Below are 26,766 nucleotides of genomic sequence, written 5' to 3'. Positions count from 1 at the left end.
GAAGAATAAAGTAATACCTACCAAAAGCTCTCCCACCATAGCACCGCCTCACAGAATTCCTTTGTTCCCCTCTGCCTAGTGTGGGGGAGATCTCAAATGTGGGGCACGGGCCCCCCTTTACGGTCGTCAGCCACAGCTCCTTTGGGGACAGCGATGTGTCGTCTTCGACCGATGAGCGCACCCAACTCGCCGCCTGCCCTGGCCTAGATTGATTATGAGACTTGAGTGAGCTGGCATTTTCCCAATTCACTTAAAGTTCCGGTTCTGCAGAACAAAATAGACGCCCTCTCGCAGTTATACCGGATACTCCTAGCAGGTCTAGAGGGACCAATGTCTATGCCTGCTTGAATTATACAACCCATTGTCCATTGCCACCCCTTATACGTAACTCGACCCAACATACCCCTCCAGACGAGACCCAGCAGCTTGATCTGACCTGGTCACCCAACTTGGCTGCACCATTTTGAGCAGTCACCATGGTCCGTTTGAGGGAGATCTCGCGCACGGCGGCCTTTGCCTGGTCGCCTGGTGCTGCAAAGCCTCTTATTGTCACCGGAACCCGAGCTGGCGCTGTCGACGCCGACTTCTCGGACGAGACGAAGCTCGAGCTGTGGGACTTGAGCCTGGACAACCAGGAACAAGGACTGGAGCTCCAACCTATCGCGAGCATTGCTGCAGACTCGAGGTAAATCCAACGCCACAACGCACGCTGTCAGGGACCACTCTAGCTGACATGGTGCTGCTGCCAGATTCTACGATATCGCATGGGGCCCGGCGACAGAAGACCACCCTCGAGGTATCATTGCCGGTGCGCTCGAGAATGGGGCTCTCGACCTCTGGGATGCCCAGAAGCTGATCGACGGAGCCTCCGATGCTCTCATTGCTCGAACCACCAAGCACACCGGTGCTATCAAGTCGCTGCAGTTCAACCCACTGCGACCCCAGATCCTCGCCACCGCTGGAGCCAAGGGAGAGCTCTTCATCTACGATGTAAACGATCCCTCGAACGCCTTCCGGCTCGGAAACACGGCCGCTCGGTCGGATGACCTCGAATGCGTCGCATGGAATCGCAAAGTTGCACACATTCTTGCCACTGGTGGTACTGGTGGTTTTGTCACAGTGTGGGATCTGAAGACCAAGAAGGCATCCTTGACCCTCAACAACAACAGAAAGGCTGTTAGCGCTATCGCGTGGGACCCAAACAACTCTACAAAGCTCTTGACTGCGACGCCCGACGACAATGCGCCGTTGATTCTGCTCTGGGACCTTCGCAACTCCAATGCGCCTGAGAGAACACTGCAAGGTCACGAGCAAGGCATCCTGTCGCTTTCGTGGTGCGAGCAAGATGCGGATATCCTGCTGTCATGCGGCAAGGACAACCGTACATTGATCTGGAACCCCCAGACTGGTGAGCGTTTCGGAGAGTTCCCCGAGGTTACAAACTGGACCTTCCTCACTCGCTTCAACCCCGAAAACCCCAACCTCTCCGCAACCGCTGGTTTTGATGGCAAGATCACCATTCAGACTCTTCAAAATACCAACCCTTCTGCTGTCCAGTCCAACACCCAGAGCAACTTGGACGGCGAAGACTTTTTCACGCAGGCTCAGACTCAGCCCCAAGAAGCCACCTTTTCCTTGGTGGAAGCACCCAAGTGGTTTAAGAGACCAGTTGGCGTCTCCTTTGGATTTGGAGGCAAACTCATAATTCTCAAGGCCAATCCTGCTCAGCCTGGACAAAAGCGCTCCTCCAGAATAGAGATTTCGCAATTTACAGTGGACTCTGACATTGGTTCAAGCACGGAGAAATTTGAGGAGTCTATGAAGTCGGGCGATCTTGTCGCTATCTGTGATTCGCACAAGGAGAACGCCAAGACGGATGAAGAGAAGGAAGAGTGGCGTGTCATGGAGACTCTCCTGGCGGAAAACCCTCGAAAGCAGATCGTCGACTACCTTGGTTTCTCTCAAGTGGAAGAGGAAGCTACGAATGGTACTACCGAGGAGCCCGAGTCTAAGGAGCCCGAGGCTGTCCCAGAAGCAGATAAGCTTGCCCCGAAGAAGGGACACAAGAAGAACCGTCTCTCCATGTTCTTTTCCGAAGGCGCTGAGGGAGAAGGCGATGACTTTTTGGCCAACCTTTCGGCCACCAAGGGTGCCAAGACTGATAATCCCTTCCATCTATTCGCAGACAGCGATTCTGCCGTGGAAAAGTCCATCACTCGGGCTTTGATGGTTGGCGAGTTTGAAAAGGCTACTGCCATCTGCTTGAAGGAAGAAAGAATGGCTGATGCCTTCATGATTGCTCACTGTGGCGGAAAGGAGTTGGTCGACAAGGTTCAATCCGCTTACCTTACTCAAAAGGTTGGCATGCCCAACTACCTCCGTCTGCTCAGCTCTGTCATTGTGAAGAACCTGTGGGATGTTGTGTACAATGCCGACCTGTCCAACTGGAAGGAGACCATGGTCACTCTGTGCACGTATGCTAGCCCAGAAGAGTTTTCGGATCTTTGCGAGGCTCTGGGTGATCGCATCTATGAATCGGGCTCGAGGCAAGACGCTTCTTTCTGCTACTTGGTTGGTCACAAGCTCGAGAAGGTTGTCAATATTTGGATATCTGAACTCGACGAAGCTGAGAAGGCCGGTCTTGCAGAGGGTAATGATTCGTCTTACTCAATTCACGCCAGAACTCTACAACATTTCATCGAGAAGGTTTCCATTTTCCGAGAGGTCACCAAGTTCCAAGACACGGAGCTTCAGGAGACTTCGGGGTGGAAACTGAGCTCCTTGTACGACAAGTACGTTGAGTACTCAGATATCGTGGCTGGGCACGGACAACTGTCTGTCGCTCAGAAGTACCTCAGTCTGCTGCCTACCACATATCCTGCTGCCGACATTGCCCGCAACCGGTTGAACTTGGCCACTCAGAGGAAGGCACAGCAGCCGGCCGTCACTATCCCAAAGACATCGAGACAGGCAACTTCCTTCGGCTACCCCAGTGCACAAGCAACCCAGAGCCCACTGAACCCATACAGTGCCTCTACCGCTCAGGTTCCTGCGGCGAGCCCATTCCCACCTCAGCCTTCTAATGCGTACGCCCCTCCGGCAACCAGTGGTTACCCAACACCACAGGCTTCCAGAGCCTATGCTCCTCCACAGGTTGCAGCCAACCCGTACGCACCTAGTGGATTTCAGGCTACTCCAGCTCCTCAGGCATCTACCTACACGCCACTGGGCTACGCTCCTCCAGTTCAGAACTATAATGCACCCCCACCACCCCTAGCTGGACCACCAAGGGCTGGCACTCCCTCCTCGACGCCGCCCATCAAAAAGGATGAAGGTCAGTGGAATGACGTGCCGTTGGTGACAAAGGTTCAACCAGCACGACGAACGCCTGCCCCGGCCCCGATCACCTCGCCCTTTGGTGCTCAGGGAACTGTACCGGGTCCACCGCACACTCCTCTAGGCCCGCCCCGAGGAACTGCTACTCCACCTCCGCCTCCCCCGAAAGCAGGCCAGATGGGACCACCCCAAGCGCGTGTCATGTCGCCACTCGGAGGGCCTCCTCAAGCCGGACAGCTGCCTCCGCCTCCTCGGCCTGACTCTGCCGCCGCCAACGCGTACGCACCTCCTCCTTCCGCTCAGGCCCCAGCTGGCTACGGCGCTCCGCCACCGATGGGGAACATTGTAGCACGAAGCGCTTCTCCTTACAACCAGCCTCCTGCTGCGGGCCCTCCAAGCAACCGCTATGCTCCTGCACCATCGGCGCAAGTCGGTCAGCCTCCCCAGCAACCCGGTGTAGCACCTCCTCCAGGTAACCGACCACCGCCATCGAGCGCCTACGCACCGTCGCCTCAAGCGGCGCCTGCTCAGGCCGCGTACCCTGGAACAGCATATGGGGGATTTCCTCCACAGCAGGCACCTCCATCAGCAGGTCCTCCGCCAATGGCTGGTCCTCCCAAGGCTGGCCCACCACGAGCTGCGGCTTCTCCCGCACCCACTCCCCCACCTGCAGCCGCGCCGGGAAAGCCTCGACACCCTGCAGGTGATAGGTCGCACATTCCTGCAAACGCCCAGCAACTTGTGGATATCTTGAATCGTGATATGCAGCGTGTGGCTGGGAAAGCACCCCAGTCCTTCCAGATGCAAGTCAAGGATACCCAGAAGCGCCTAAATCTTCTCTTCGACCACCTTAACAATGAAGAACTTGTCAAGCCAGACACTATTGAGCAGCTGACACAACTTGCACAAGCTCTGGAGGGCAAGAACTTCCCCGAGGCTTCGAGACTGCAAGTCGAGATCCAGACAGCCAAGACCGATGAATGCGGTAACTGGATGGTAAGTCACACCCCATGCAGAAAAATCAAGAAATCTCAACTAATATCAATGCAGGTCGGTGTTAAGCGCTTGATCTCGATGAGCAAGGCAACCTCATAAAGAATGAGATGACGAGGGATAGATTTAGAGATGGTATTAAACACGAGCTACGAAGCACGAAAATCAGCGAGGAGCGCTTGTGATCACCGCTGCGTTTCTGGCACACATGGTTAAAAGCATTGCGCCTCGTGAAAACTTTTGAGGTTAGGTGATGAAGATACGTAATAACAGGTGTTTGATTCGCAATCATGTCCCACAAAACTTGATGAATATTGAAGACATTGTCATAAAATTTTGTACCCCGACTTGACCAGAAACTATAGACGATTGTTTTACTGATCAACTGTGAACGCAGTGACGGCTAGTTGATTTTGTCTATAGCAGAACTGGCTAAGCCAGGCTGTGACAGGAAGATTGCATCGAATGGCTGACGTCTTTTTTCATGTCGTCGCATCGATTTTCTTACTCTCGTCTAGCAATTCGTTGAATATGTTCATGGAATTTGACGTATCATTGAAATGCAGCCGTGCACTGTTCAAGTAAAAGCAACAAGAGCCATGCTGATACGAACCACGTACATTAACCTAGATCTGTTTCCCGGACATAGTCGGACTTAAGCGATATAGTATAGGGACTTAACTGGCGTAATACCCAGTAACTCCCGTTTGGTGAAAGAAATGGAGCTTTGAGTATATCCACAACCCCACAGGAGTCTTACATTTGTTGCAAGATTGACCAATAATGACTATTTGCTATTCTCGACATGGACGAATGCGGATGATGGGTCTGCGGCGGGTTCACGGGAGTGGACTTGGTAGTCCCACGGACCATAGGGTCTAATTCCCATCAGCATTGTGGCCGATCGCATCAAGCTGATATAAGATCGATACCGCAGCGCTGATTCCAAGTGAAATTGACAGAAGTAAATTTGTACATTCATCTATCATCTCAACAGTATCACAGAAATGGACGAAGCAAATACGAGGCCATATCACATGCCGAGTGATGCCGTTTGGTTTAGTAAGACTCTCTAAACTTATAGAAGTGATTCTCGGGTAAGGTACTGATACTTTGACAGTCACTGGATGCTCCTCGGGTATAGGCCTTGCCCTGGCTCAGCATATTGCGGCCACATCGAGCCGGGTAGTAGCCACGGCCAGGAACCCGTCGTCCCTGTCGGCCATCCGAGACGGGCCCAATGTGCTCAAGCTGGCGCTGGACGTGACGTCCATCCCCTCGATCCACGCCGCGCTCGACGCCACCGTGGACCGGTTTGGCCGCGTGGATGTGGTCGTCAACAATGCCGGGTATGCCCTGGTGGGGGACGCAGAGGCGGCGGGCGATGCCGAGTCGCGCGCTCTTGTCGATACCAATTTCTGGGGCATGGTCGATGTGTCGAAGCGGGCTCTCGGCATCATGCGGGATACAAACCAGAACCCACGCGGCGGTGTCATTCTCAATGTCAGCTCCATGGGTGGTTGGATGGCGTATCCCGCCAGCGCTTTTTACCATGCTAGCAAGTTTGCCATGGAGGGTTGGACTGAGGCCGTGGCCAAAGAGCTGCCGGTCGAGTGGAATAGTGAGTTGAATCTCTTTTCGAGTTGGGTGGAGAGTCATTATCGATGCTGATTATTGACTCGTTGTAGTTCACCTCTGCAACATAGAGCCCGGTGGGTTCAAGACAAAGTTTACATCTTCGTCTCTCAAATACATGGCAGAGCGACATCCAGCATACACGGACCCGTCATTCCCCAATAATACCGTGATTGCATACATGGAAGACCCAAAGAGCCGGGAGGATTGGGCCGAACCGGAAGCTGCCGCTGCAGCCATGTACAAGCTGGTCAGTCGCGGGCAGCGAATCCCGATCCGGGTCCCGCTCGGGGCCGACTCGTGGAATGCTGTCGTGGCTGATCTGAAAAAGTGCGAAAGGGACCTTGAGGAACTTAGAGAATTCAGCTCTAATCTGAAATAAGTGGCTAGCTGTGGGCATACCAAGAAGGCGGTAGCTTATGGACGTGTCTCAAAGGCAAGTACACCTGCGGTATGTAGCTTGAGGCCATTCCGAGTGCAACACCAATCGAAATGTCCATTCATGCTCCTTGCTCACTGGGGCTTAATTATATGATGTAGATTGACAGTTGTGATTTTCATTGGTACAGGCACAACTCATTGGGAGCGCACAGTCCCTGGCGTTTTGGACTTTTGATGCGAATCCTTTGGCAATGGCGGCACTCGATGCAGGTGATGCTCAGCCTCTACCAGAGTACACGCCATGTTCCCGAGCTACACGTAGGTGTTATTCCACCACCTCCACTCCCTCCCTCCTCGCTCTTCAAAGAGTATCATATCCGAGCAAATGCATCGTGATTGGCCCGTCTCATTCAGGTGCAAAATGGCCTCTAATCATCCCGGCCATGAAATTACGCCTTGCATGATTACATCCATGTAACGTCGTTCGCCCTATTCCAACAAAATGCAGCCACATGGACCCTCCACATCCCTGGTCTGCACGCCCGGCTGGTCGATTAATGGCCTCTCTGCTCATGTTTGCGACCCAGGCGCAGGTGCCCCTCGTCTTGCCAACATAGCAGAGCGATGCATAAAACATGGTCTTCTGCATCTTGACTCTTGATATGTTATCCAAGCTCCAGAGCTCTGCGGAGCAGTTCTAGGGGACGGTCTCCACGTCAATTAATACCAGAAACAATCCACGCGCACCTTTGCGATTCTTTCAGAGTAGTTAGCTGCGCCAGGGAAACCTGGCGTCAGTCCCATTCAACGACAACAACATGATCATCAATTAGCAGACGGACAGCAACGTTCCCGGTCGACATTCGACACTGCACATCTTTGCATCTTTTGTGATTTTTTCTTCTTTGGCAGCGAGCACACCTGTGGCTACAGCGAGGACGCCTTCATCCAACCTGGCTTCCCGCCAAGCCTGCCTCAACCAAACCAGGCTTCATTCGACCCTAAAGTTCTCTCGCGAACTGAACCTGGAGATGTGCAATTTGACAACGACGCTGCCAACACGGAAAATCTGCTTCACCATAGCCAATTTTCTCCATTATCAACAACCACCCTACGTAACGATTCTTCTCCTGCAACAAGCATAAGTGTTTCTAATATTCCCGATTCATCGCCAAACACTGAGTTTTCGCCTGACCTCGCACCGCACTCACCGGTTGCATCTTTCTACGAGGTGCTGGCTCCACTAGTCGCTAATATTCCTGAGCTGGAACCACGCACTTCACACTGGGGTTTCGATCAATCCATCGACAATGCCGAGGAAGCCCAAGCCACCACCAGGCCTCGTTTTCCTTGCCAACGAGGCTGTGATTACGTCGCCATCTCGAAGAAAGACCGTGACAGACATCACAACACCCGAAGGCACCGGTCTAAGCTGGACGGACAACCTATCGGGGTACTACGGGGCACCTTTCAATGCGCTTGCGGCCAAACGATACCTCGCCGTGACAACTACAAGCGACATGTCTCGAATTGTAACGGCCGCCACGTGGGCTCTTACCGGTGCGACAAAGGGCATACTCATGAATCAAAGGAGGAACACTTGAGACACTTGGAAGATGCGGACGAGTGTGGCAAGAAACGTGGGCGCCCGCCGACCGAGAGGCGCTCCGCTTCTGCCGCTGTTGATATGTAGACCCGACAATGAGATCTGTGGCCACCAATTCCATCACGTCTCCAGCCAATTTGGTGTGTTGAGACGGGTCGACATTGGTTGGCTAGGGTGAGGCTTCCCATCTGATTATTCGCCAATGGGAAGACTCTTTGCGCTAAGTGTGGTAACATGTGATCTGCGACGACTCAGGTGTCGATGCGACAATGCTCTATATCGACATACGTTGAGACGATCGTTGACCTCCCACCACACCAACGCACATGAAAACACCTAACATAGACCTCCTATGGTTAGCTCATTGGGTGCAATAGAATCCAGGGTTGAAAGAGACCGGAACTAGCTGAACTGAGTTATGATGATCCGGGAGGGGGGGAAATGGGACGGCAGGAGATACCTTTGTCAAGGTAGGCTGCGATGAGCATGATGTGGTAAGTAATTCATGGGTACTCACCGCATATGTCCTATAAAGATAAAAATCAACAAAAAACAGTATTGGTACCTGGTCAGCGCCGCGCCAGCGGCGACTGTAGCTGGTGATACCAATATAACATCGAACCACTTGAATAAAGACATTCATCAATATGTTGCCTTCGCATATAATGATCTCGTCAGGTTCCTTTTACCCGGGCTGACGGATGCCCCTCAGATTGTGTCTAGGCTGGAATGGGTCTGCTCTCAATGCAGAGCTATCGTTCATCGCTGAGGTTTATTGGAGTAAGTATCAGAAGTGACAAGTTGATGGACACCGATTAACTTTGCTATATCTATCTATACATATTCATTGACCGATTTGCACATTATGTGTTATGTGGCAGGAGGAAGTTCACAGGGTCGTACACATTTCGATTATATTACCTAGTACCTAGGTAAGTATGATGACCGACCAGGAGGACCTGACTTCTGACTGGAGATTTACCCGTCAGCACCGAAGTAGGGGACTCGAGGTTTTGCTTATAGTCAGCTCCACGTGCTGGTGCTCGCAATCAGTCGCAAGTAGGTACGAGTCACGGCCTCCATAGCCACACTGGCGTTCGTGTCTTCTTCTTCTTCTCCAACCTCCCTTTTTTGACACCCACACTGATACCATAGTCTGCGTATACTGTCTAGGTAACTTTTCGCTGGCCTCTGGCCTTGTAGTTAGAGAAATTGGAGAGACTGCTTCTATGCAACTAGAAGTTCATACAAATGTTTGCACTGCGTACGGAGTCTTCTTCGGAGGTATTATATCGAAGCCTCATGGAGTTTCAATACAGCCTGATAGCTTTCCTTCCTTCATGTAGATATGTAAATCATGTCGCAGAACTGAGAGCTGGCCCAGATGCCAGGTGTCAATCTTGATGCCAACTTCTTTCATGTACACCATGACGTACCCAACGTCGCTCCAGTGGTCAAGCAACCGGACAATTAATTCCGATTCTTTCTCCAAAATCCCATGTTTGCGTAGCGAGGGATAATGGGGTGAACTCCCGACTTTGGGTTGAGGCAAGGAATAAATGAATTTGTCCTTGTGCAACGCAGATCGCGGTCTCATGTCTCTCTGTTCCATGGCAGACACAAGCCAACTTTTAAGCTGGGTCATCTCCTTCTTCATCCCTCTCACGCCCTTCTGCACCTGTTTGTACTTCTTGTTCATCTTGGAATATATAGATTCCAGTTGAGTAAGTTGATGCCTTCGAGCCTCGACTGTCTTGTACAACTTTAGGTATGACTCTGCGGTGGCTAACTCTTGCCCAGTAGCGAGCCTCCGGAGCAACGCCGACTTCTCCAACAGCGCTTTCCAGAAACGTTCCAAAGAAAGGCGGAGATCTTTCAAATCGTTGCAGTGAGGTATTTTGAATTTATCTATGCCACGTTGCTTGTGCTTCTTGCCTTTGCTTGTACCCTTCTCGGTCGGCCCATTGGGAAGTCGAGGGGGTAGATCAGCCATAATGCGTTCGTAGATAGCCTCTTCTCGGCGGCCACGTTTAGCTGCCCGGGATTTGTTACCATAGAATGTACTGAAAGAGTTGTGAGTTACAGCGATCGGCTGGTCATCTGAAGTCAATACCGCATCCGCGTCGAGGATTTCGGCAGCCCGAACTGAGACTCGAGGCTCGAAATTTACGTAAGACGATGTTCCATATTCTTCGAAATCATCGTCCCAGAGGTGGTGTATTCTTTGCTTCGTATTTCCACGATGGAATTTCTGTACGTATCGATCATGCCGGTTTTTTTTGTATCCTCGTCGCTGACCATGTTGTGACGTCCCCATGGTACCCAAATTTTGCTTGACATTTTTGGCGCCATGCAGAACTTGACCTCGCCGGTGCTGGAGTCTGCTTGGGATCTTATCCTTGGGATGGACTTTCCAACTCTTTTTTCTGCCAGGGCCTAATCTCCACTCGGCCAAAGTCATTTCTTCAGTATCGCTAGCAGGATCTTCCCTAGCTTCGCTCTCACCGCTAGCTACCTCGGCGGGCACACATTCTGTATAGTTCTCCATCATGATGAAGCCATGCATAGAGCCTTCCAAATGGGCAAGGTTTGAATATTCTGACAGGCTTGTATCATCGTGTTGGAGCCGTCGCGGAGTCTTCCTCGTTGGTACTTTGAACGGAACAAGTGCCTCGTGGCCGGCAGCGCCTCGCTTATCAAGTAATGACAACAGCTGTGTCGGTACAAAGGCACGCAGACCCAAACGAGAGTAATTTGGAGCCAGAATCTCGAATACGGCATCTTGCGTAGCTCTAGCATCTCGAAACACAACTTTGAAGGCCTGCAGCATTTCTCGTCGAGTGCACCAATATAAGGCACAATATTGCAATGCTATCATCAAGTCGTTTCGGATATCCATCACTGCAATGTCCCACATAGATTGTATGCATCGTCTTTGTAGCTCGTAATCAAGTATGGAAGGGCCGTTCAGGAAATAATTCTGGAGCAACACGCGATACTTGAGAATAAGCCCTTCCCAGTGACGCTCATCTTCACCAGTGACTAACAGTCCGCTGTACTCCATAAAATCACATGCCAAGGTCCAAGCAGTCTGGTACGATCCTTGAGCTATAGAACATGTGACCGCAGATGCAGTGATAGCGTCTCTCATTTTTTGCCGTGTGCTTGAAGCCAATGGTGGATCCGAGAAGGTTGATTGTGGCTGTCTTGATCGATTGGCGCCAGCACGAGGCTCGTACCCCCGACCCCAAGAATGTCTAGAACGCCACCTTGGGATGCGAGGACGCTGGACTGTACTCAGCCTGGTGGCCCGATCATAGGCATCGGTGCGTGTTGAGAAATGCATGAGATCCCGTCAGATGCAAATTTCGATGAATGAGAGCATGAATGTTTTGGCTAAGGGACGGAGGAAGTTTGCCTACAACGTTGAGATACTCGCCCGATCAAACGCTCGTCTATTTAAACGCGAGTATGTAGGTAGTAATGACCAATCCAACAACATACCATCGTCGGGCGCCTGGTATCGACACAGCACTGCTTATAGCCTTATAATTCCTCAGGTATCAAAGTACCTGTATTGTCTGGTAGGTGCCCCGCCCCCGGTCGGTGGTCAGCGGCCAGTGGGTGTGTTCCCAGGTAGTGCTACTCATCCGTATGTGAGGCCATTTTCTCTCGCCCCTCGGACTTTGAAACCCCTGCAAATGCAGCCGAACAGATTGGTTATACGCGCCGAATGTGCATGTACTCTGTACAGAAGAAAAGTTTGTATCGCACTGTCTGCAAAGAATTGAATGTCTAAGTTGATGCTTTACAGTTCATATCTTTCTATATGGTCTAATCATTACTAACGAAACTTTAGTGCCCGAAGAATTTATTCAGTTGTTTGAATAACATGCTAAACACTATAGAGTTTTGTCTTTACAGTCTGGAATCCGATGGGATCAGGCCTCCACGGTGTCGCCAATAGTACGTAGTCTGCTGTCTTCAGCACGCCAATGGCAAGTGCAGGACGATGGTGTCGGATGATCTTTGTCCCTTTCAAATACAATCTGTTGAAGTCGAAGAAAGAGCAACGAATGCCTAAGTATAGTACCTGTGTATCAGTAGACGCTGACTCCAACCACCTGCAGCGCTTGTTGTCAGCTGATAGGTAAGGCCACTTACATGACTCGACTTGCTGACACCAGAGGCCATAAGTCAAATTGTTGGGCAGGAAAATGCCACATTGCAGGTTGCATGCCAAGCTTGGTCAAGCCACGGCCAGTTGTTTTGCAGGACAATGTTGCCCGCGAGAGGATGACAGCAAGGGCGGTCGACCCAATGAAGCATCGATTCAGCGTGGCCCGCCCAAATTCGATCACTCCCGCAGCCACGCCATCACAGGCAGACTCGTTCCGACAACGACCAGTGGCCATATCATTTACATATTTCCAGAACCATCAAACTGGAGAAGTTGAGCCACTTGCATAAATTTCGAGGTCGTTTTGCGCGAGGTCTGAGAGGCCTTTAAGGAGCTACTTGGGGGTTTTTATTCCCAAGCCTTGTTGTAGCCATATTGACCTTAGATGTTCGTGGGTATTTATCGCTGACAATACTTTTGACCTTGGCTTTCAAACACATCAATCAAGAAAAAGTGCTCCTTCGCCATTTCAATCATGACTTTGTGGCGGCCTGTTTAGTCTACATAATTTGTAAATACAATCGGATATACTAGCTTGTTTTCGACCACACAAGAAGATCAAAAGTATCTTGTATGATCGATCAACCACGGGCATGTCGGAGTCGCCCGACCGCTGGACTCGGGCCTGTGCACAGCCACAAGAAAAGCCCCCAAATACTATACGCGCGCCGCAATCGATCTCGCTACTGGATCGATATTATTACCGACTGGAGCAAGAGAAGCGGCGCCTGTTCGATGGATTGAACGACGAATCACACGTATATGTTTGGGAAGGCTGGGCAGGAGATCACTGTACGTGAGGTTTGATTGCAACCAAAGCCAAGCCCCTGGCATTGACCAATTTCCTAGGTCTGCGAAACAGTCAATGGAATGACATAGAAGACGTGAAATCGCATATTGACAACCACCTCCTGCGCAAGGAGAAAGATCTTCAAGTGTGCTGCGTGTGAGCTGTGTGCTACTACATAATCTTTGGTCACCAAAAGCTGAAATAAAGTCAGGTTCATTCCTATCGGTAGCTCTTCTGCACCAATAGGTTGTACCCACGAGATGTTCCTTTCCTTGTGCACATACCATCAAGTCAGCCCCGAGTTCCTGGACCTGGTGTGTTCATTCGGACGTGATGACAGTTCATCGAGAGCATTTTATCATACCCATATTTCCCAGCGAACCGACAGTATGGATTCGCAAACACTTGAAATCACAGCACATGGAAGATATTCTTTTAAAAAACGAGTCAGTTATCAAGTTTCTTCGATGGAATTGTCAGATGACAACAAGGGCTGGAAACTGCGAGAAATGGCTGTATACCATTCTCTAAACGTCGCCACCGGCAGTTCTTTTTTTCTAATAACCACGGCGAATGAGATGCTCACCAAAGAAGTGTTGGATACCCTCAGTGATGCACAAGGTGATGCTCACATTATTCCGCACTCTCCTCAGGACTCTCTAGCCAAAACATTGCAGACTCATTTGGCGATCATAGACTGGCAACAGGAAAGCTGGAGAAGTTACATGAGCAGTCTTGAACAGGACTTGCGCAGCAAGCTTGATCACCTCGACGATCTGATGCAACATCTCACAGGTCACAATGAGGCAGACATCAATTGTCAGGAACAGTTCGAGCATAAAACCCGAAGGCTCAGGACTCTTCGGGCGAACTCGTGGAAGGAGTTACAACAATTGAATCTCTTGAGCTCAAACTTGAAGAAGGCAAAAGTCACCATGACTTGCAATAATGTGACTCTGAAAGAGTTGAATGAATATTACAGCATCCTGTTCGAGCCGCCCAGCGTTCCAGAATCTATACGGACAGACTGCGCTAAGAACATGCGCGAATTTACGATACGTATGGGTGCACTAGAGAGATCTATTGAGTCAGAGTGCCTCAGGTGTGACATGCTCATGCATCAACTAGAGAATGGAAAAGCTATGGTCAGTGTCTTGATGTACAAGTCGTGCTGATGAGATGACAGGTGGACAGCTGACGCAGTTCTACTACGCCCTCATTCTTAAAGAGCAACGCAAAGAGACCGAGAGACAGTTCGCCTTGAGTTCAAAAGATTCAATGGAGCGCATGGAGCAAGAAACTTCGTCAATGCATACCATCACAACCTCCACACTCAACTTTTTGCCAGGAACATTCATCGGTGTAAGCATATGCTGATAGGCAGTGTGGGTCGTGGCTGTCCGTGCTAACATACCTTCAGGCGTATTTCTGATAGGTACGCCGGACCATTTGACTGCCCATCTCTGCCGCACAAGAAGGCAAGTCAAATGAAAGCTGCCAGCTTCTGTGGGATACTGCCTTTCATTTGATAGACCCTGAAGCACTCTACCTAGAGTGACTTTCTCCTATACTTGACGTCTAGATGGCCTCGACTCTTCCTGACGCAACTTCCGCCTCCGTGCATGATACCGGTACCAAGAGTAGCCCCTTATGGCACAATAGCCGCTCAGTGCGATTAACCGTAGAAAATTAATGAGTGCGTCGAAGTTCCAGAGCAAAAGAAATGCGACAGGTCCCGCTAGCCGCCAGGCCGGAGTTTTGATTCTCGCAAATAAAGACTCTTTTGGCGGCTCTTCACGTCTCCATCTCCTCCAAGCATCCACTACATTGAGATCAATGCGAAGTGCAGTCAAGCAGATCGATATGAAAGCCGGAAACTGAGTCCAGAAAAATACATCAGCGATGGCGTCGTAGTCAATCGCATGTGTGTATTGAATGGCAACATCGATTACTGATGACACAAGAGCGACGGAAATAAAAAAGTCTTGTGTCAAGATCAGGATATGGTTGTGCGAGGAGATGAGAAGTAAAAGGTCGATCAGGGTCAAAATGGACAGGGGCACTAGGACCGCCAACACCGTCAGGGGTACTGCAGCGATCGCGAAATATTTGGTCGGCCAGTTTGAGTCGTTGATCTCGATAGTATTCATCCCGAAGATACCCTGATTCGAAAAACGTTAGCCCTCGTTGTGCTCTCTGTTGTGATGAGTGAGTGATTACCGCCACAGCTGTCATGGGCACAAAAACAGTAGCCAGGAAGGTGAGGTATGGAACATTGCGTGATTGTGAGAGGCTCAGCTGCTCCATGATCTGCAATCATATTCTATTAGATCGTTTCATTACAACATAAACTTTGAGAAGAGGTACATACCAGAATACGTGTGTTGCTGGCTTGTTCGTGGGTCTCGTTGATGTCTTCGAGGAGCGTTCTGCAAGTGGTCGTAACAGTGTCCGTCTCTGGTAATAATGGACCAAGTTCCCAATCCACTGGATAGCTGTCCTTTTCCATATCCAGAGCTTCAGTCAAGTCTTTGTGATACTGGAGGTGGTTCATGAACGTTAAGCACACCAAACTACCACCCACCTTGGGATCAGACAGGTGTTCATATCTCTGCTCAGTTTTATTTAGCTTTGATGTCTTGCAGAGAATCATGCTTACCTACCAGATTCTTAATATCATTTCTCAGTTTTGCGAGGCGTGAGCGTGCGTCATTGACACCCAGTCGATAAATATAGCGTAAGCAATAAGCCCAATGTTCAGAAGGGTCCTCAGTTACTTCCGTTGCTGGAACTGGGAGGTCATCCAGTCGCTCAGAGAATACGGAAGCCGCCTGACCGTCCGAGAAGGCGATGAGGCTGCGCCATGATGCGTCGTCTTCTCTTTTACTTCCCCAGATAGCCACCTTCGATACAGACTGGGGAACCTTGCCATGTAATTTTTTCCGTTCCATGTGCAAGAATCGCGTTGATGTGTCGTCTGGTATTTGTCCTGGGAAATCCATGGTCTTTGTGGAAGAGCTACGCTCAGCGGAATCAACAGCTTGCACGGAGCACCATTCGTCTTTACACACTTATCGATAAGCAATCGAATTCTACAGCGTAATGCAGTTCTGGGATCTTACCGAGATCATATTTTGGAAACCTTGGTCTTTGGACGCGAGAAGAGGGCTGCGGAATCAAAACGTTGAAAAATGCAATCACATCGTGTATGGACAATCGGAGATCTCTCGTCAAGAGAAGAAGAAAGGCAAAAATTATAGCCCGTGAAGTATCTTTGAAAGTGCGAGGCTTGTTTGCTGTAAACATCGCCTGACTCTTGCTGTACAGCTTCAACAAATCGGACTGCGGGTCCATCGTTGGGGGGTGCTGTGGGGCACAGATGATATAGTAGTTGGACTCTAGGGACCTTCAACACCACATAACTGAGTCAACCCTCGAGTGATGTAGACGATCAAGGATAATTACTGTGGAGCTTTCTTTAGCTGGCATGAACAGAAAATCACCAGTATGCCGAAACTTACCCTGGTAAATTCGACGAAAGAATTCATTGTGTCGAGAAGGTGATCCAATTCATCAATTGTGAACTTTTTCAACGGTGTTCCTGTATAGTGTTAGCAAGCAGGGAAAACTACACAAGGCGCGTATCTACGAGAAAAGTCTCACTCATTATTCTGCCGGGTTGAATGACCGTGAGTTCAAAGTATGGTACCTTTCCAGTATTGACAAGCCGAGGTGCACGATCATGATTGATGATTGAGCGAAAGAAGCTTAGAGTCTTTTCCCCTTCCGAGATGAACCTAGCCCTGTGCGTTATGAGATCTGTTGAGTTTTCGCTCGTCCCTACCAATTTGGCTCGATTTCGTTCAAAAACCTGGTTCATCCCGTCAACGAAGGTATGTACCGTCGTCATCTCAATTGAAACTTCATCAGCATTTTCTGGGGCCATGTTCAGTAGGTAGGTACTTGACGTCGCGTGTCGGCGTTTGGAGACCACGAAAAGTTCAATCCGTGCCAAATAAGATCAATTGAGGAAAGCACAAAAAACTTTCTGGGAGCCTCGTGCGAGTCCTTATATAACTTATAGAATCAAACCACCAGTTCTCGGACAGCGCCTATGAGCAGGGGCTGTTTTAAGTCGTGGCCCAAACAGTACATTTTGCCGGCAGGTTGTAGCGAGGTGTGCCCTTTTCAATCTCCAATAATAGGAGGACAGAGCCCCGGAGGTCGGAGGGCAGCGCTAAGCGGCCTTCAGCATCACGGCCAGCAGACCAAATCAGGAATCTCCGTGATTACCAAGGCAATCAGAAGTTCCCAGCTTGGCCGGCTCTCACATCTCAGCTGCTCAAATAACCCTTCACACCATGAGCAGGGAAGCAATATCAACGTATGGTACGGGGTATGTTTTTCATTGGCAGGATGGCTGTAAATATCCTTGATTTGGCAGGGCTGGTGGAATTTGAGCTCCAAGTGCGATATAGGAAAACGCGTTGAAATTAGGGCGCTATAGTGTAAAGGTAGCGGATAAATCTGCCCTTTGGGTACAACAGTAATTGCCATTCGATGGGACCAATACGCGCATATGCTACTGGCAATGAACCTGAGCCAGTTTGAGAATGAGGTAAAAAATAAGAAATGAAACAAATAAAAAAACGCTTATCCACCATTTGCGACTCGATTATGATCAAATTCGATTGAATGATCCAGAAGAATCAGACCGACACCGTACACGACACTTTCGATAGCCAACATAATGCAACAAATAACCCCCAATGATTGTTACTCTACAGTAAAACTATAGGTTCCAGACACAACATCGAATAAAGCCCGTCCATCAGCAGACCCTTGCGCAGTAACACCAGAAGCCGAAGCGGCCGAAATTCCTCCCTCGTACACACTCTGCCCGCTCGAGACAGGCAAGCTCATTCGCGCAACCGATCCAGCAGGAACGGTGAGGGAGAGCGAGAACTGACTGGTGCTGTTGGTCCACGAGCTCTCTACCTTGCCTCGAGCTGTCTGAACGCTAGCCTGGGCGCTAGTCAATCCTTCGGGCACATAGGGCACAATGCTGATGGCACTGTAGCCGGCTCCCGTAATCTTGATGCCGGCGAGGTATTGATAGAACCAGTCCACGACGGTGCCAAGGAAAGGGTGATCGTTGGATCGGGCGGTGGAGGTCCAATCTTCCCAAAGGGTGGTCGCGCCCAAGGTCTGCCAGTAGCCCCAGCTCGGGTACGTCGTCTGTGTCGCAACCAGGTAGGCGAGGTCCTTGTAGCCAAACTGAGTCAGAACTGGCAGAATCCATTTCGTGCCGTGCAGGCCAGTGTTCAAGTGATTGTTGTTGGAAACCACATCTGCGGCGACCTTGTCCACAATTGCCTGGTGGTTGGCTGGGTTGGTCATATTGAACGCAACTGGAAGTAGGTTGTTGGTTTGTACAAAATCCTCAGTCGCGTCGTTGCGATAATCTTGAGTCCCGGTCTGATAGAAAGCTGAGTGGAAGGATGCATTGACTGCCGAAGCGTAGCTATTGTATGTGATAGCGTCGTCGGCATAGCCTAGCGTGAGCGCAATGTCGACCAAGCGGGCAATGCTCCTGTACAGAAAAGCTGTTCCGACAAGAGTCTTGTCGTTGACGGATGGCGTTACCCAGTCTCCCCATGATTCGGTCCCTACCAGGCCAGCACTTCCTCGGGTGTTGAGCTCGTAGTCAACATATGTCTTAATACGAGAGTAGAACCTGGAGAGAACGCTGGCGTCACCAAAGTGCTGATATAGCTGCCACACGACCTCGGGATATGAGTTCCCCCAGGCTGCGCTAGGATAGTCATCCATCTCTGGGGGTGATGGAGCCCATGGCGCAATATTGCCGCTCAAAAGTCCTGCGTCAGTAATGTCTTGCGCAAATTTTGTATATAAAACCTTGAGATTCAGAGAGCTGAAAGCCGTCTCTGACATGATGGCAGCGTCAGCTGTCCACGGTAGCTTTTCTACATAGGCGCCATCCGTGGGCACCCCCTCAAGGTTATTCAACATGGTTTGCCAAGTGGTATCATGGATCCACTGAAGCAAAGTGTCGGACGTGCTAAACCAACCAATACCCCGAACATCACTATGAAGGCGCTGGGCCACCACCGTTCCGGCATTGGGCGTACCAGCGATGCCAGTGAGCTCAATGTAGCGAAAGCCGTAATACGAAGAGCGAGGGGTAAAAGTTCGGGAGCCATTTCCGGCCAAGGTATACGTGTTATACTGGTAGCGACCGCCCTCATTGACAACGCGCCCACTCGACGATAGCTTTTCTGCATAATGTAGGCTCACTTGCGTGTCGGCCGCTTCATTGAGCGTGATGGCAGCAAACCCGGCAATGTTGCGACCAAAATCATACACCCAAACACCAGATGCTGGGTTCGTGATGGCCACGGCAGAAATTGTCTCCATGATGCGGACAGGCTCCATGGGTGTCGACTGAGCAACTGTTGCTGGTGGAGTCTGTACTATTGCGCTGGGCCAAGCGGACGCGTCGAACGATGCACTCGACCACTCCCAAGTTGGTGGTTCTGCTCTCTCGTCAAAAGACTCGTTGTCGGGGGTATCCGCCCCAGACGTCGAACCACCAACTTTGCCTTTCCACGAGTCGTCCGTCACAACAATTTGTTGCGTCCCATCGGAGAAAGTTATCAGGATTTGCGCTTTGGCTCGCATATTTCCGTCCCAAGCACCACGGTCGGCTGCTGGACCGTCCTTGTACAATGGGAACCATGCTTGGCCGACGGCGATGCCAATGGCGTTGTCACCTACGCTCAACTGGCTCGTCACGTCATGGGTATCGTACAAGTACCGTGTAGAGTACGTCGTGAACCCCGGAGCAAGATAGTAGTCGCCAACTCGATCGCCATTGATGTAAGCCTCATAGTTTCCTATGCCCGCGATGAACAACTTGGCTGTTGATATTTCCTTGGCAATGGTAAAGTTTGTGCGCAGGATTGGCTCGTCCACCGTCGAGTTTGCAGCGCCGATCCATTGCGCGGATGCCCAGTCCGTTTCGGAGAAGAAACCAGTGCCGAACGTGCCAGATGACCAATCTGTCCAGGACCCAGCAGTGTCTGACAGGCGAAGACTGAAGGTGTAGTCACTCCGCGCTGACAGGGCAGACCCCGAGTAGGCAAGCCTAGTGTCCGTCGTCGTGACGTTGCCCGAGTCCCATATTGTGGTAGAACCAGACAGAACCTGTACTTGGACACCCGCAAAACTGGCCCCCCGGACCGAAGGACTGTTGACTGCCCAGCTAAAGGTTGGCGTTGTCGTGTTTACAGCCAAGGGATTTATAAGATCATCCACTGTAACCGAGGCAAGACTGATTGATGCCGCATAGACGCGACCAATGGTGGAAACGAGACAAGCAAGAATAGTCTGACGCATGATGGAAGGTTCGACTGAGTGTGTCATCAATCGCGAGAATGCTACTGGTGAGCGAATCTTGCATCTCGAATGATCCAGGCTGTTCGAGACATTTTATGATGGAGATCATTTCACTTTTCTTCATCGCTCTTTTTCTCCATCGTCAGTATGTGTGTTGCTCTTGCTATCTCTTCCCGAGTCAATTGATAATCGGCAACGATGTCAGGTTGTCGGTATTTCGGGGTTCAAATGGGCGATATGATCCACCCACGATGCATGCGGAATTTATACTTTAGCAGTTCTGCAGTAATTCAGGACGAGATGCCACGACGAAAGTGGGGGCCAATCTTGGATCCAGGGTACCTGTAAATCCTTGGATATAGTGAATCGGCTATAGGTATTCCATAGTTGGGTGTGGGGAATCCCGGCTTTTCATCTGATCCAGCACGCAATTGTTGCGTCCATGACAAGCAAGGTCGCCCCGTGGGTGCAAGGGGGGCTTCCGGTGGGCCGTATAGCGGGCAACTTCCGTTACATGGAAAGCAAGAACAGATCAAGGATAGGCAAATAAGGTGATCACCCAGTCCCTAGGTCGATTACTCATCTGAGGGACATGGGCGAAGTAAAGGTAATGGCCGAGTATATCCTTTTCCTTGACTAGATTTCCCAGAATGACCTTCAGGTTTATCAGTGTGTGCGGATTAATACTAGGTATACACTATACATTGCACCGATTTGAAATTCCGGTTCTATGAGACCTTGCCATGTGTCCTTCAGAACATATACCAAGGCATTAAAGTAGCTACCATAAATTCATTCCCTTCATCTCAAGATGCCAGTGACGCAACAAACGCGTATTGCCCGGAACCGACTTTTACAGAGGCTGTACCATTAGTAAAAGAGTATCCATTAATTCCATTCCCAGAGGACGTCTCATTAAGCACTGTGCCACTCTCCTGTATCGTATCAAGTCCAAGTGCAGTCAAATTGAGTGTCACAAGTCCTGAGGCGCCAACAGGCACAACAATGTCATAAGTGAGTGTATTTTCCGCCAGCGCCCAGCTCGCCGACGCCACGCCCCGAACAGAACGATAGCTACTGCTCGCGCTCGTAAGATTTGTCACAAAAATGGGCGAGTACTGTATCGACTCCCATGCAGACGAGTTATCTGCCTGCGACAAGCCGCTCAGTTCGAGCAGCCACTGATCAGCATATCCGAGCATGAAATGGTTCAGACTGTTGCAGCCACTACACGAAGCAGTGGGTCCATCCCATCTCTCTGTTAGGGACGTGGCGCCCTGGAGCACCTGGTATGCGTAGCTCGGAGCAGTCGACACCGTCATCATGTTGTAGACGACATCGTTGAGACCTAATGATTGGAGAGCTCGAAAAAGCGAAGGCAGAGCAATCTCGCCGACTGTCAAATGATTACCGTTTTCAATGATGGAATCTGCGATTGCTTGTGCCACTGCCGACTGCTGCTCAGCAGGCACGACGCCCATGTCGAGTGCGATTGCATTGCTGGCCTGGGAACCGGAGCCGTAGGTATACACACCATCGTCGCTGATTGCGAGAAAGTCGGACGCGAATGCCTCTTGTACCGCTTCAATGGTTGCACCGTATGTATCACCGTCAGCGGTCTTTCCTAGAATCGTGGCAATTTGCTGTATGGCCTCGAGTGCTTGGTAATATCCAAACGTAGCGGTGATTCCCACTGGCGTGCTATCGTCAAATGTGATCCAATCACACAAACCATAGGCGAGAGTGTTATTGGATGTCTTGGCAGTAAGAAAATCAACATAAGCAGTCATCGCGTCGTAAGACTCTTCAAGTATACTCGTGAACCCATACTGTTGATACAGCATCAAAGGCATTCGAACGAGGGCGTTACCCCAATTGGGATCATCGCGAAAGCCTTGAGCAAAGACGACAAACTCGGGCGCGATATCGGGGACCAATCCATCGTCGGTCTGAGCATCCAACATGGTGGCGACAATGCCGTTTCCTAGAGCCAGACTGTCGTAGTTGCGAGTGACTGGCTGAAATACCAAATGAGTTTGTTCCAGCCAGCCCAGCTTTTCTCGATGCGGACAGTCTGTCATGACAGAGAATAGGTTGCTTTGAATTGCACGATCAGTGATTCTGTGAATGGAGTTGAGCATATCGTCGCTCGTCTCAAAAGACCCGACTGATTCCGCGCCAGTGCGTATCACCAAGCCCACAGCGTCCGCCACTGTAGGTGCCTCAGTCGTATTGACAGCGAGATAGCGAAAGCCATGGTACATGAATTTTGGCGAGTATGTCTGAGAAACGCCAGCGGAGGTAAAGGCATCGTAAATGGGAGTTCCAGTGGTCGATTGATCTAGACCACCGTTGCTCAAGCGCTCACACGGTCACATGGTCACTCGCGTGCCTTCTGCCTCGTCAATGTTGAGTGCGAACCAGCCGGCAAAGTTGACGCCAAAATCAATGATCCACTGGCCGTAGACAGGGCCAGTAATATTCACAGCTTGGATCTCTTCCACGATCTTGAGCGCAGGGTATCGGGGTCCTTGAAACTGACCCGCGGGACCTGCGGTGATTGTGGCAAGATCCCAAGTATCAGTCACATTCCCGTTGGGATCAGACCAGCCGGTGAGCTCGCGCGTCGCATCGTACTCTTCTCCTCCATACCAAGAGGACTCTCGGAGTGGTCCATCAATACTGGTTCTCCAAGAGTCATCCGAAGCCACAGTATATGACGTCCCGTCGGCGCAAGTGTACTCTAGCTGCGCGATCAATTTCAATGGCTGACCAGCGGTCGTGATCTTTTGATAGCGACGTCCTATCGCTTTTTGCGTGTTCCAGAGCCCACGGCCAAGCTCGACCCCAATAGAATTGGTTCCAGGAGTGAGGTATGTCGAGATGTTGTACGTGGTATAAATCAGCGTCTTGTTGTAGTTTGAATATCCTGGCGCAAGGACTTCATCCGTCAGTTCGTTCCCGTTGATGTGAACTGATTGAACACCCAGGCCCAGAGCATAGGCTCTAGCTTGGGTTACTGAGCAATTGACCTCGAACGTCTTGACAAACAAGGGTAGAGATGTAGTGCCCAGATTATAAGCCGTGTTCGTGATCCATTGCGCGGACCAGTCTGAAGACTCTAGTAAACCAATCTCGAATGTGGTGACGGTGCTCCAAGCCGAGACCGTGTCATCGTCGTCGTCGCTACTCCAGACACGCACTCTCCACCATGCTATGGAGCGCGAAGTGACGGCCGCCCCAGCATATTGCACAGAGATATTGCCTCCCGAGACTTTGCCTGTATCCCATAGATCGGGAATATCCAGCGCCTCTGCAGACGAAGCAGCCTGGACTTGGAAAGCGGCTTGTGTTTCGCCCCTTGAGCTGCTGGCTAAACGCCAAGAGAGTGTTGGAGTCACGGTTGATAAGCCATTCGGATGCTCGAGACCTTCAGTGCGCAGTGAATAACGTTCAATGCTCAAGCTAAGCGTTGTCGATATGAAGAGTAAAATTGTCAGAAATAGTGACGGCGCCATTTTTTGAAAGCTTGGGTGGTGACGCTTGACTTGTCCCGTGCTATAGTGGAATTGTCACGGACTCACGGGTAGTATAAGTTCTTCCACGACCGTTAGTCCAAGTTGAAATTATTGCCCTTCGGTGAAACACTGAGAACCCTTGCAAACATCCCAGTCGCCAAAACCGGGTTCTCAGCCTCGGTACGTGTCCAAGTGGAATAGTAATTTCGTGTAATCGGTATATTGCACCGCGAATATTATACTATTACTTGCATCATGCAGCGACTTCTCCCCGAATGCAGCCGACATGCTATAACATTCGTCTAAATTGCGGGGTGCATACCCGTTACCTAGTAGTAGGCAGTATACACCCTAGCTGGGTACAAGATAGCGTCTTACGAAGCACAGAGCAACGGATTAGAGGAGCTATTCGCTATAATTCAGCATCGGTCTAAGAGCCAACGCCTGCGACTATAATGATTCCGCTTCAATCGTAGTCATGGAACGCCGGGTATATAAAATGGATTTTCGGTTTCTTGCAGTGATGAGTCTTGCAGTGAGACACTGACGACTTTCGGATTTCCCACGTCAAAATGTTGAAGCCAATCCTCTTCTCGCTGCTGTCTTGGTTTTTAGCGCTTCGGGTGCTCGCTGTACCCTATAGTGAATACATCCTGGCCCCAGAAAACCGCACCTTGAAGCCTCGCGCAGTCTACGGCACCAATGGCACAGTTACAAACGCTGCAGGTATTACCGAAAACAGCACAGGATCTACGACCTTGAATGGGCCCTCTTACATCACGTATGATTATGGAAGAAACATTGCTGGCGTGGTATCTGTCGAGATTGAAAGTGTCTCGGAATCTGCTTCCTTGTCATTGACCTATGCAGAGTCCTCTTACTTTATCAGTGCCAGCAGCAGTGATAGCCTCAGAGACGGTGCTCAGGCTACTCCGCTCACACTCGATATCCCGACTGCTGGTAGTTACTCGGTCAGCCGCTATCATGAGTTTGGAGCTTTCCGCTATCTTACAGTGGTCAATCCAACTGCGGCTGAGATTGTCATTATCTCGGTGACGACAAATTTCACAGCTGTACCAATCAACGAGCCAACCGCCTATACGGGTTACTTTCACTCGGAGAACGAGCTGCTGAACAGAATCTGGTATGCAGGTAAGTGATATTCAACCAATCACCAGCAGATCTCATACTAAACAATTTCTAGGTGCTTATACGGCTCAACTCTGCACCATTGACCCAGCCTACGGTGACGCCTTTGATGGATGGTACCTACCAGATGGCCTCATTGACTGGTCATTGAACGCGACTCTCACAGAAGGGAGGAGCTGTCTTGTTGATGGTGGGAAACGGGATCGCGTAGTGTGGTCCGGCGACATGGTCGTCACCATTCCCACGGTCGGGGTCTCGACCAATGACATGTATAGCATGAGAAACTCGATTGACTCTCTCTTGAGCGTCCAAAAGTCCAATGGACAACTTCCGTACTTTGGCTGGACCTACTCGAGCAAAACCCACTCCTATATCTCGTCCACGTACCACCTGCATACTATAGTGGACCTGCTATACTATGTCCAATGGTCGGCGGACACTGACTATCTGACCACTGTTTGGAGCCGAGTGGTCGCTGCTCTACAATGGTCGTTGAGCTCTGTCGATGATACAGGCTTGATGTCGGTTGGTTGTGGCTCAGATTGGGGTCGCCCCAAGATATCAGGCTATGTGAGTTTTCATCGTCATCCGTATTAATGCTTTTACTAACCATGCTGTAGAATACCGAAGCCAACGCCATTCTCTACCACACTCTGCTTCTTTCTTCCCAGGCAGCCAATATTCTCAATGACACTGCATCGGCCTCGAACTGGACAGCAGCTGCCGAGAAGCTGAAGACGGCAGCGAATAGCTTGCTGTGGGATGCATCAGTCGGATTATACATGGATCAAGAAAACTCGACCTTGTATCCTCAGGATGGAAACTCTTGGGCCATCAAGGCGAACCTAACGGATTCATCAGCCAGGGCTCAATCCATATCCGCCGCGCTCAGTTCTCGCTGGACCGAATACGGCGCGCCCGCTCCAGAGCTGCCAGGTATCATTTCCCCCTTCATCTCGGGAATCGAGGCCGAAGCGCACTTTCTCTCGGACAATGCCAGCAGAGCCTTGGATCTGATTAGTCTCCAATGGGGATTCATGCTCGACAATGAGTACATGACCAATTCAACATTTGTGGAAGGATATACCACGTCGGGGACTCTGGAATACGGTTACAAGACGTACTCTCGCATAAGCCACGCTCACGGCTGGTCCACGGCCCCGACCAACTTGCTGACTTCCTACGTCGCCGGCCTGAAGATTGAGTCGCTGGCCGGCGAGACGTGGAAGATTGCCCCACACCCCGGTGGCTTGAGCAACATTGAAGCTGGCGTCTCTACTGCCCTCGGCAACTTTACGATTATCATTGCGGCAGACGGCGACATCATTGGTGGAATTGACTTTTGTACGCCGGCGAACACGACTGGCAGTCTCGAACTTCCGGGACAGACGGGGTCAATATGGAAAGATGGCACCAGGCATTATTCGTATACCAACACCAGTGGGCCTCTCGAAGGAGGTTGCTATTATTTTAGGCATTTCTGATTGATGGTCTGATGAAGGTTCCTTTGAGCTTAGGGCTTTCGACGAGAGACATTGATATTTCAATATGTTCATCTTTGCGCTCACCATCCGTGACACTCGCCGTGACACTCGCAGTAATTTCGTAAACTTTTAGAAAACGTATAGAAGGCCTAGACCTCTAGCTGATCTCTAGAACGACTTGTTCCCTGCAACACGATCGATACAATCATTCATTAATGCATTCAAAGTCAAGGGCACTGATTCGCATTGGCTCAATGAAATCGAGGTAATTTTGT

At 50.5% G+C, this 26,766-nt stretch overlaps 10 protein-coding genes across 10 annotated transcripts; 5 read left to right on the top strand and 5 right to left on the bottom strand.

The window, feature by feature from the left end:
• Positions 1-476: 476 nt before the first annotated feature.
• Positions 477-4,431, top strand: PFICI_08893 (Protein transport protein SEC31; the record flags this gene model as incomplete). Its single annotated transcript, XM_007837474.1, has 3 exons — positions 477-685; positions 750-4,332; positions 4,387-4,431. The coding sequence occupies 3 exons, from the start codon at positions 477-479 to the stop codon at positions 4,429-4,431; spliced, it is 3,837 nt and encodes a 1,278-aa protein (XP_007835665.1).
• A 905-nt stretch (positions 4,432-5,336) lies between these two features.
• Positions 5,337-6,346, top strand: PFICI_08892 (uncharacterized protein; the record flags this gene model as incomplete). Its single annotated transcript, XM_007837473.1, has 3 exons — positions 5,337-5,391; positions 5,450-5,950; positions 6,018-6,346. 3 exons carry the CDS (start codon positions 5,337-5,339, stop codon positions 6,344-6,346), a joined length of 885 nt encoding a protein of 294 aa, XP_007835664.1.
• A 1,309-nt stretch (positions 6,347-7,655) lies between these two features.
• On the top strand, positions 7,656-8,038 carry PFICI_08891 (uncharacterized protein; the record flags this gene model as incomplete). Its single annotated transcript, XM_007837472.1, has 2 exons — positions 7,656-7,877; positions 7,937-8,038. The coding sequence occupies 2 exons, from the start codon at positions 7,656-7,658 to the stop codon at positions 8,036-8,038; spliced, it is 324 nt and encodes a 107-aa protein (XP_007835663.1).
• Positions 8,039-9,251: 1,213 nt separating this feature from the next.
• Positions 9,252-11,102, bottom strand: PFICI_08890 (uncharacterized protein; the record flags this gene model as incomplete). The annotated part of the gene is made up of 1 exon (XM_007837471.1): positions 9,252-11,102. The coding sequence occupies one exon, from the start codon at positions 11,100-11,102 to the stop codon at positions 9,252-9,254; it is 1,851 nt and encodes a 616-aa protein (XP_007835662.1).
• A 2,397-nt stretch (positions 11,103-13,499) lies between these two features.
• PFICI_08889 (uncharacterized protein) lies at positions 13,500-14,353 on the top strand (the record flags this gene model as incomplete). Its single annotated transcript, XM_007837470.1, has 3 exons — positions 13,500-14,023; positions 14,088-14,283; positions 14,342-14,353. The coding sequence occupies 3 exons, from the start codon at positions 13,500-13,502 to the stop codon at positions 14,351-14,353; spliced, it is 732 nt and encodes a 243-aa protein (XP_007835661.1).
• A 306-nt stretch (positions 14,354-14,659) lies between these two features.
• PFICI_08888 (uncharacterized protein) lies at positions 14,660-16,275 on the bottom strand (the record flags this gene model as incomplete). The annotated part of the gene is made up of 6 exons (XM_007837469.1): positions 14,660-14,743; positions 14,817-15,083; positions 15,142-15,231; positions 15,293-15,532; positions 15,585-15,982; positions 16,044-16,275. 6 exons carry the CDS (start codon positions 16,273-16,275, stop codon positions 14,660-14,662), a joined length of 1,311 nt encoding a protein of 436 aa, XP_007835660.1.
• Positions 16,276-17,697: 1,422 nt separating this feature from the next.
• Positions 17,698-20,340, bottom strand: PFICI_08887 (uncharacterized protein; the record flags this gene model as incomplete). The annotated part of the gene is made up of 1 exon (XM_007837468.1): positions 17,698-20,340. The coding sequence occupies one exon, from the start codon at positions 20,338-20,340 to the stop codon at positions 17,698-17,700; it is 2,643 nt and encodes an 880-aa protein (XP_007835659.1).
• Positions 20,341-21,146: 806 nt separating this feature from the next.
• Positions 21,147-22,604, bottom strand: PFICI_08886 (uncharacterized protein; the record flags this gene model as incomplete). The annotated part of the gene is made up of 1 exon (XM_007837467.1): positions 21,147-22,604. One exon carries the CDS (start codon positions 22,602-22,604, stop codon positions 21,147-21,149), a length of 1,458 nt encoding a protein of 485 aa, XP_007835658.1.
• A 108-nt stretch (positions 22,605-22,712) lies between these two features.
• On the bottom strand, positions 22,713-23,858 carry PFICI_08885 (uncharacterized protein; the record flags this gene model as incomplete). Its single annotated transcript, XM_007837466.1, has 1 exon — positions 22,713-23,858. The coding sequence occupies one exon, from the start codon at positions 23,856-23,858 to the stop codon at positions 22,713-22,715; it is 1,146 nt and encodes a 381-aa protein (XP_007835657.1).
• A 572-nt stretch (positions 23,859-24,430) lies between these two features.
• Positions 24,431-26,491, top strand: PFICI_08884 (uncharacterized protein; the record flags this gene model as incomplete). Its single annotated transcript, XM_007837465.1, has 3 exons — positions 24,431-25,010; positions 25,063-25,577; positions 25,628-26,491. 3 exons carry the CDS (start codon positions 24,431-24,433, stop codon positions 26,489-26,491), a joined length of 1,959 nt encoding a protein of 652 aa, XP_007835656.1.
• Positions 26,492-26,766: the final 275 nt, after the last annotated feature.

Source organism: Pestalotiopsis fici (assembly GCF_000516985.1).
Source record: "Pestalotiopsis fici W106-1 unplaced genomic scaffold PFICI_Scf_6, whole genome shotgun sequence".
NCBI classification, from domain to species: Eukaryota; Fungi; Ascomycota; class Sordariomycetes; order Amphisphaeriales; family Sporocadaceae; genus Pestalotiopsis; species Pestalotiopsis fici.
Note: the sequence above shows the minus strand (reverse complement) of the source record. Positions and strands in the feature narration are given on the sequence as shown.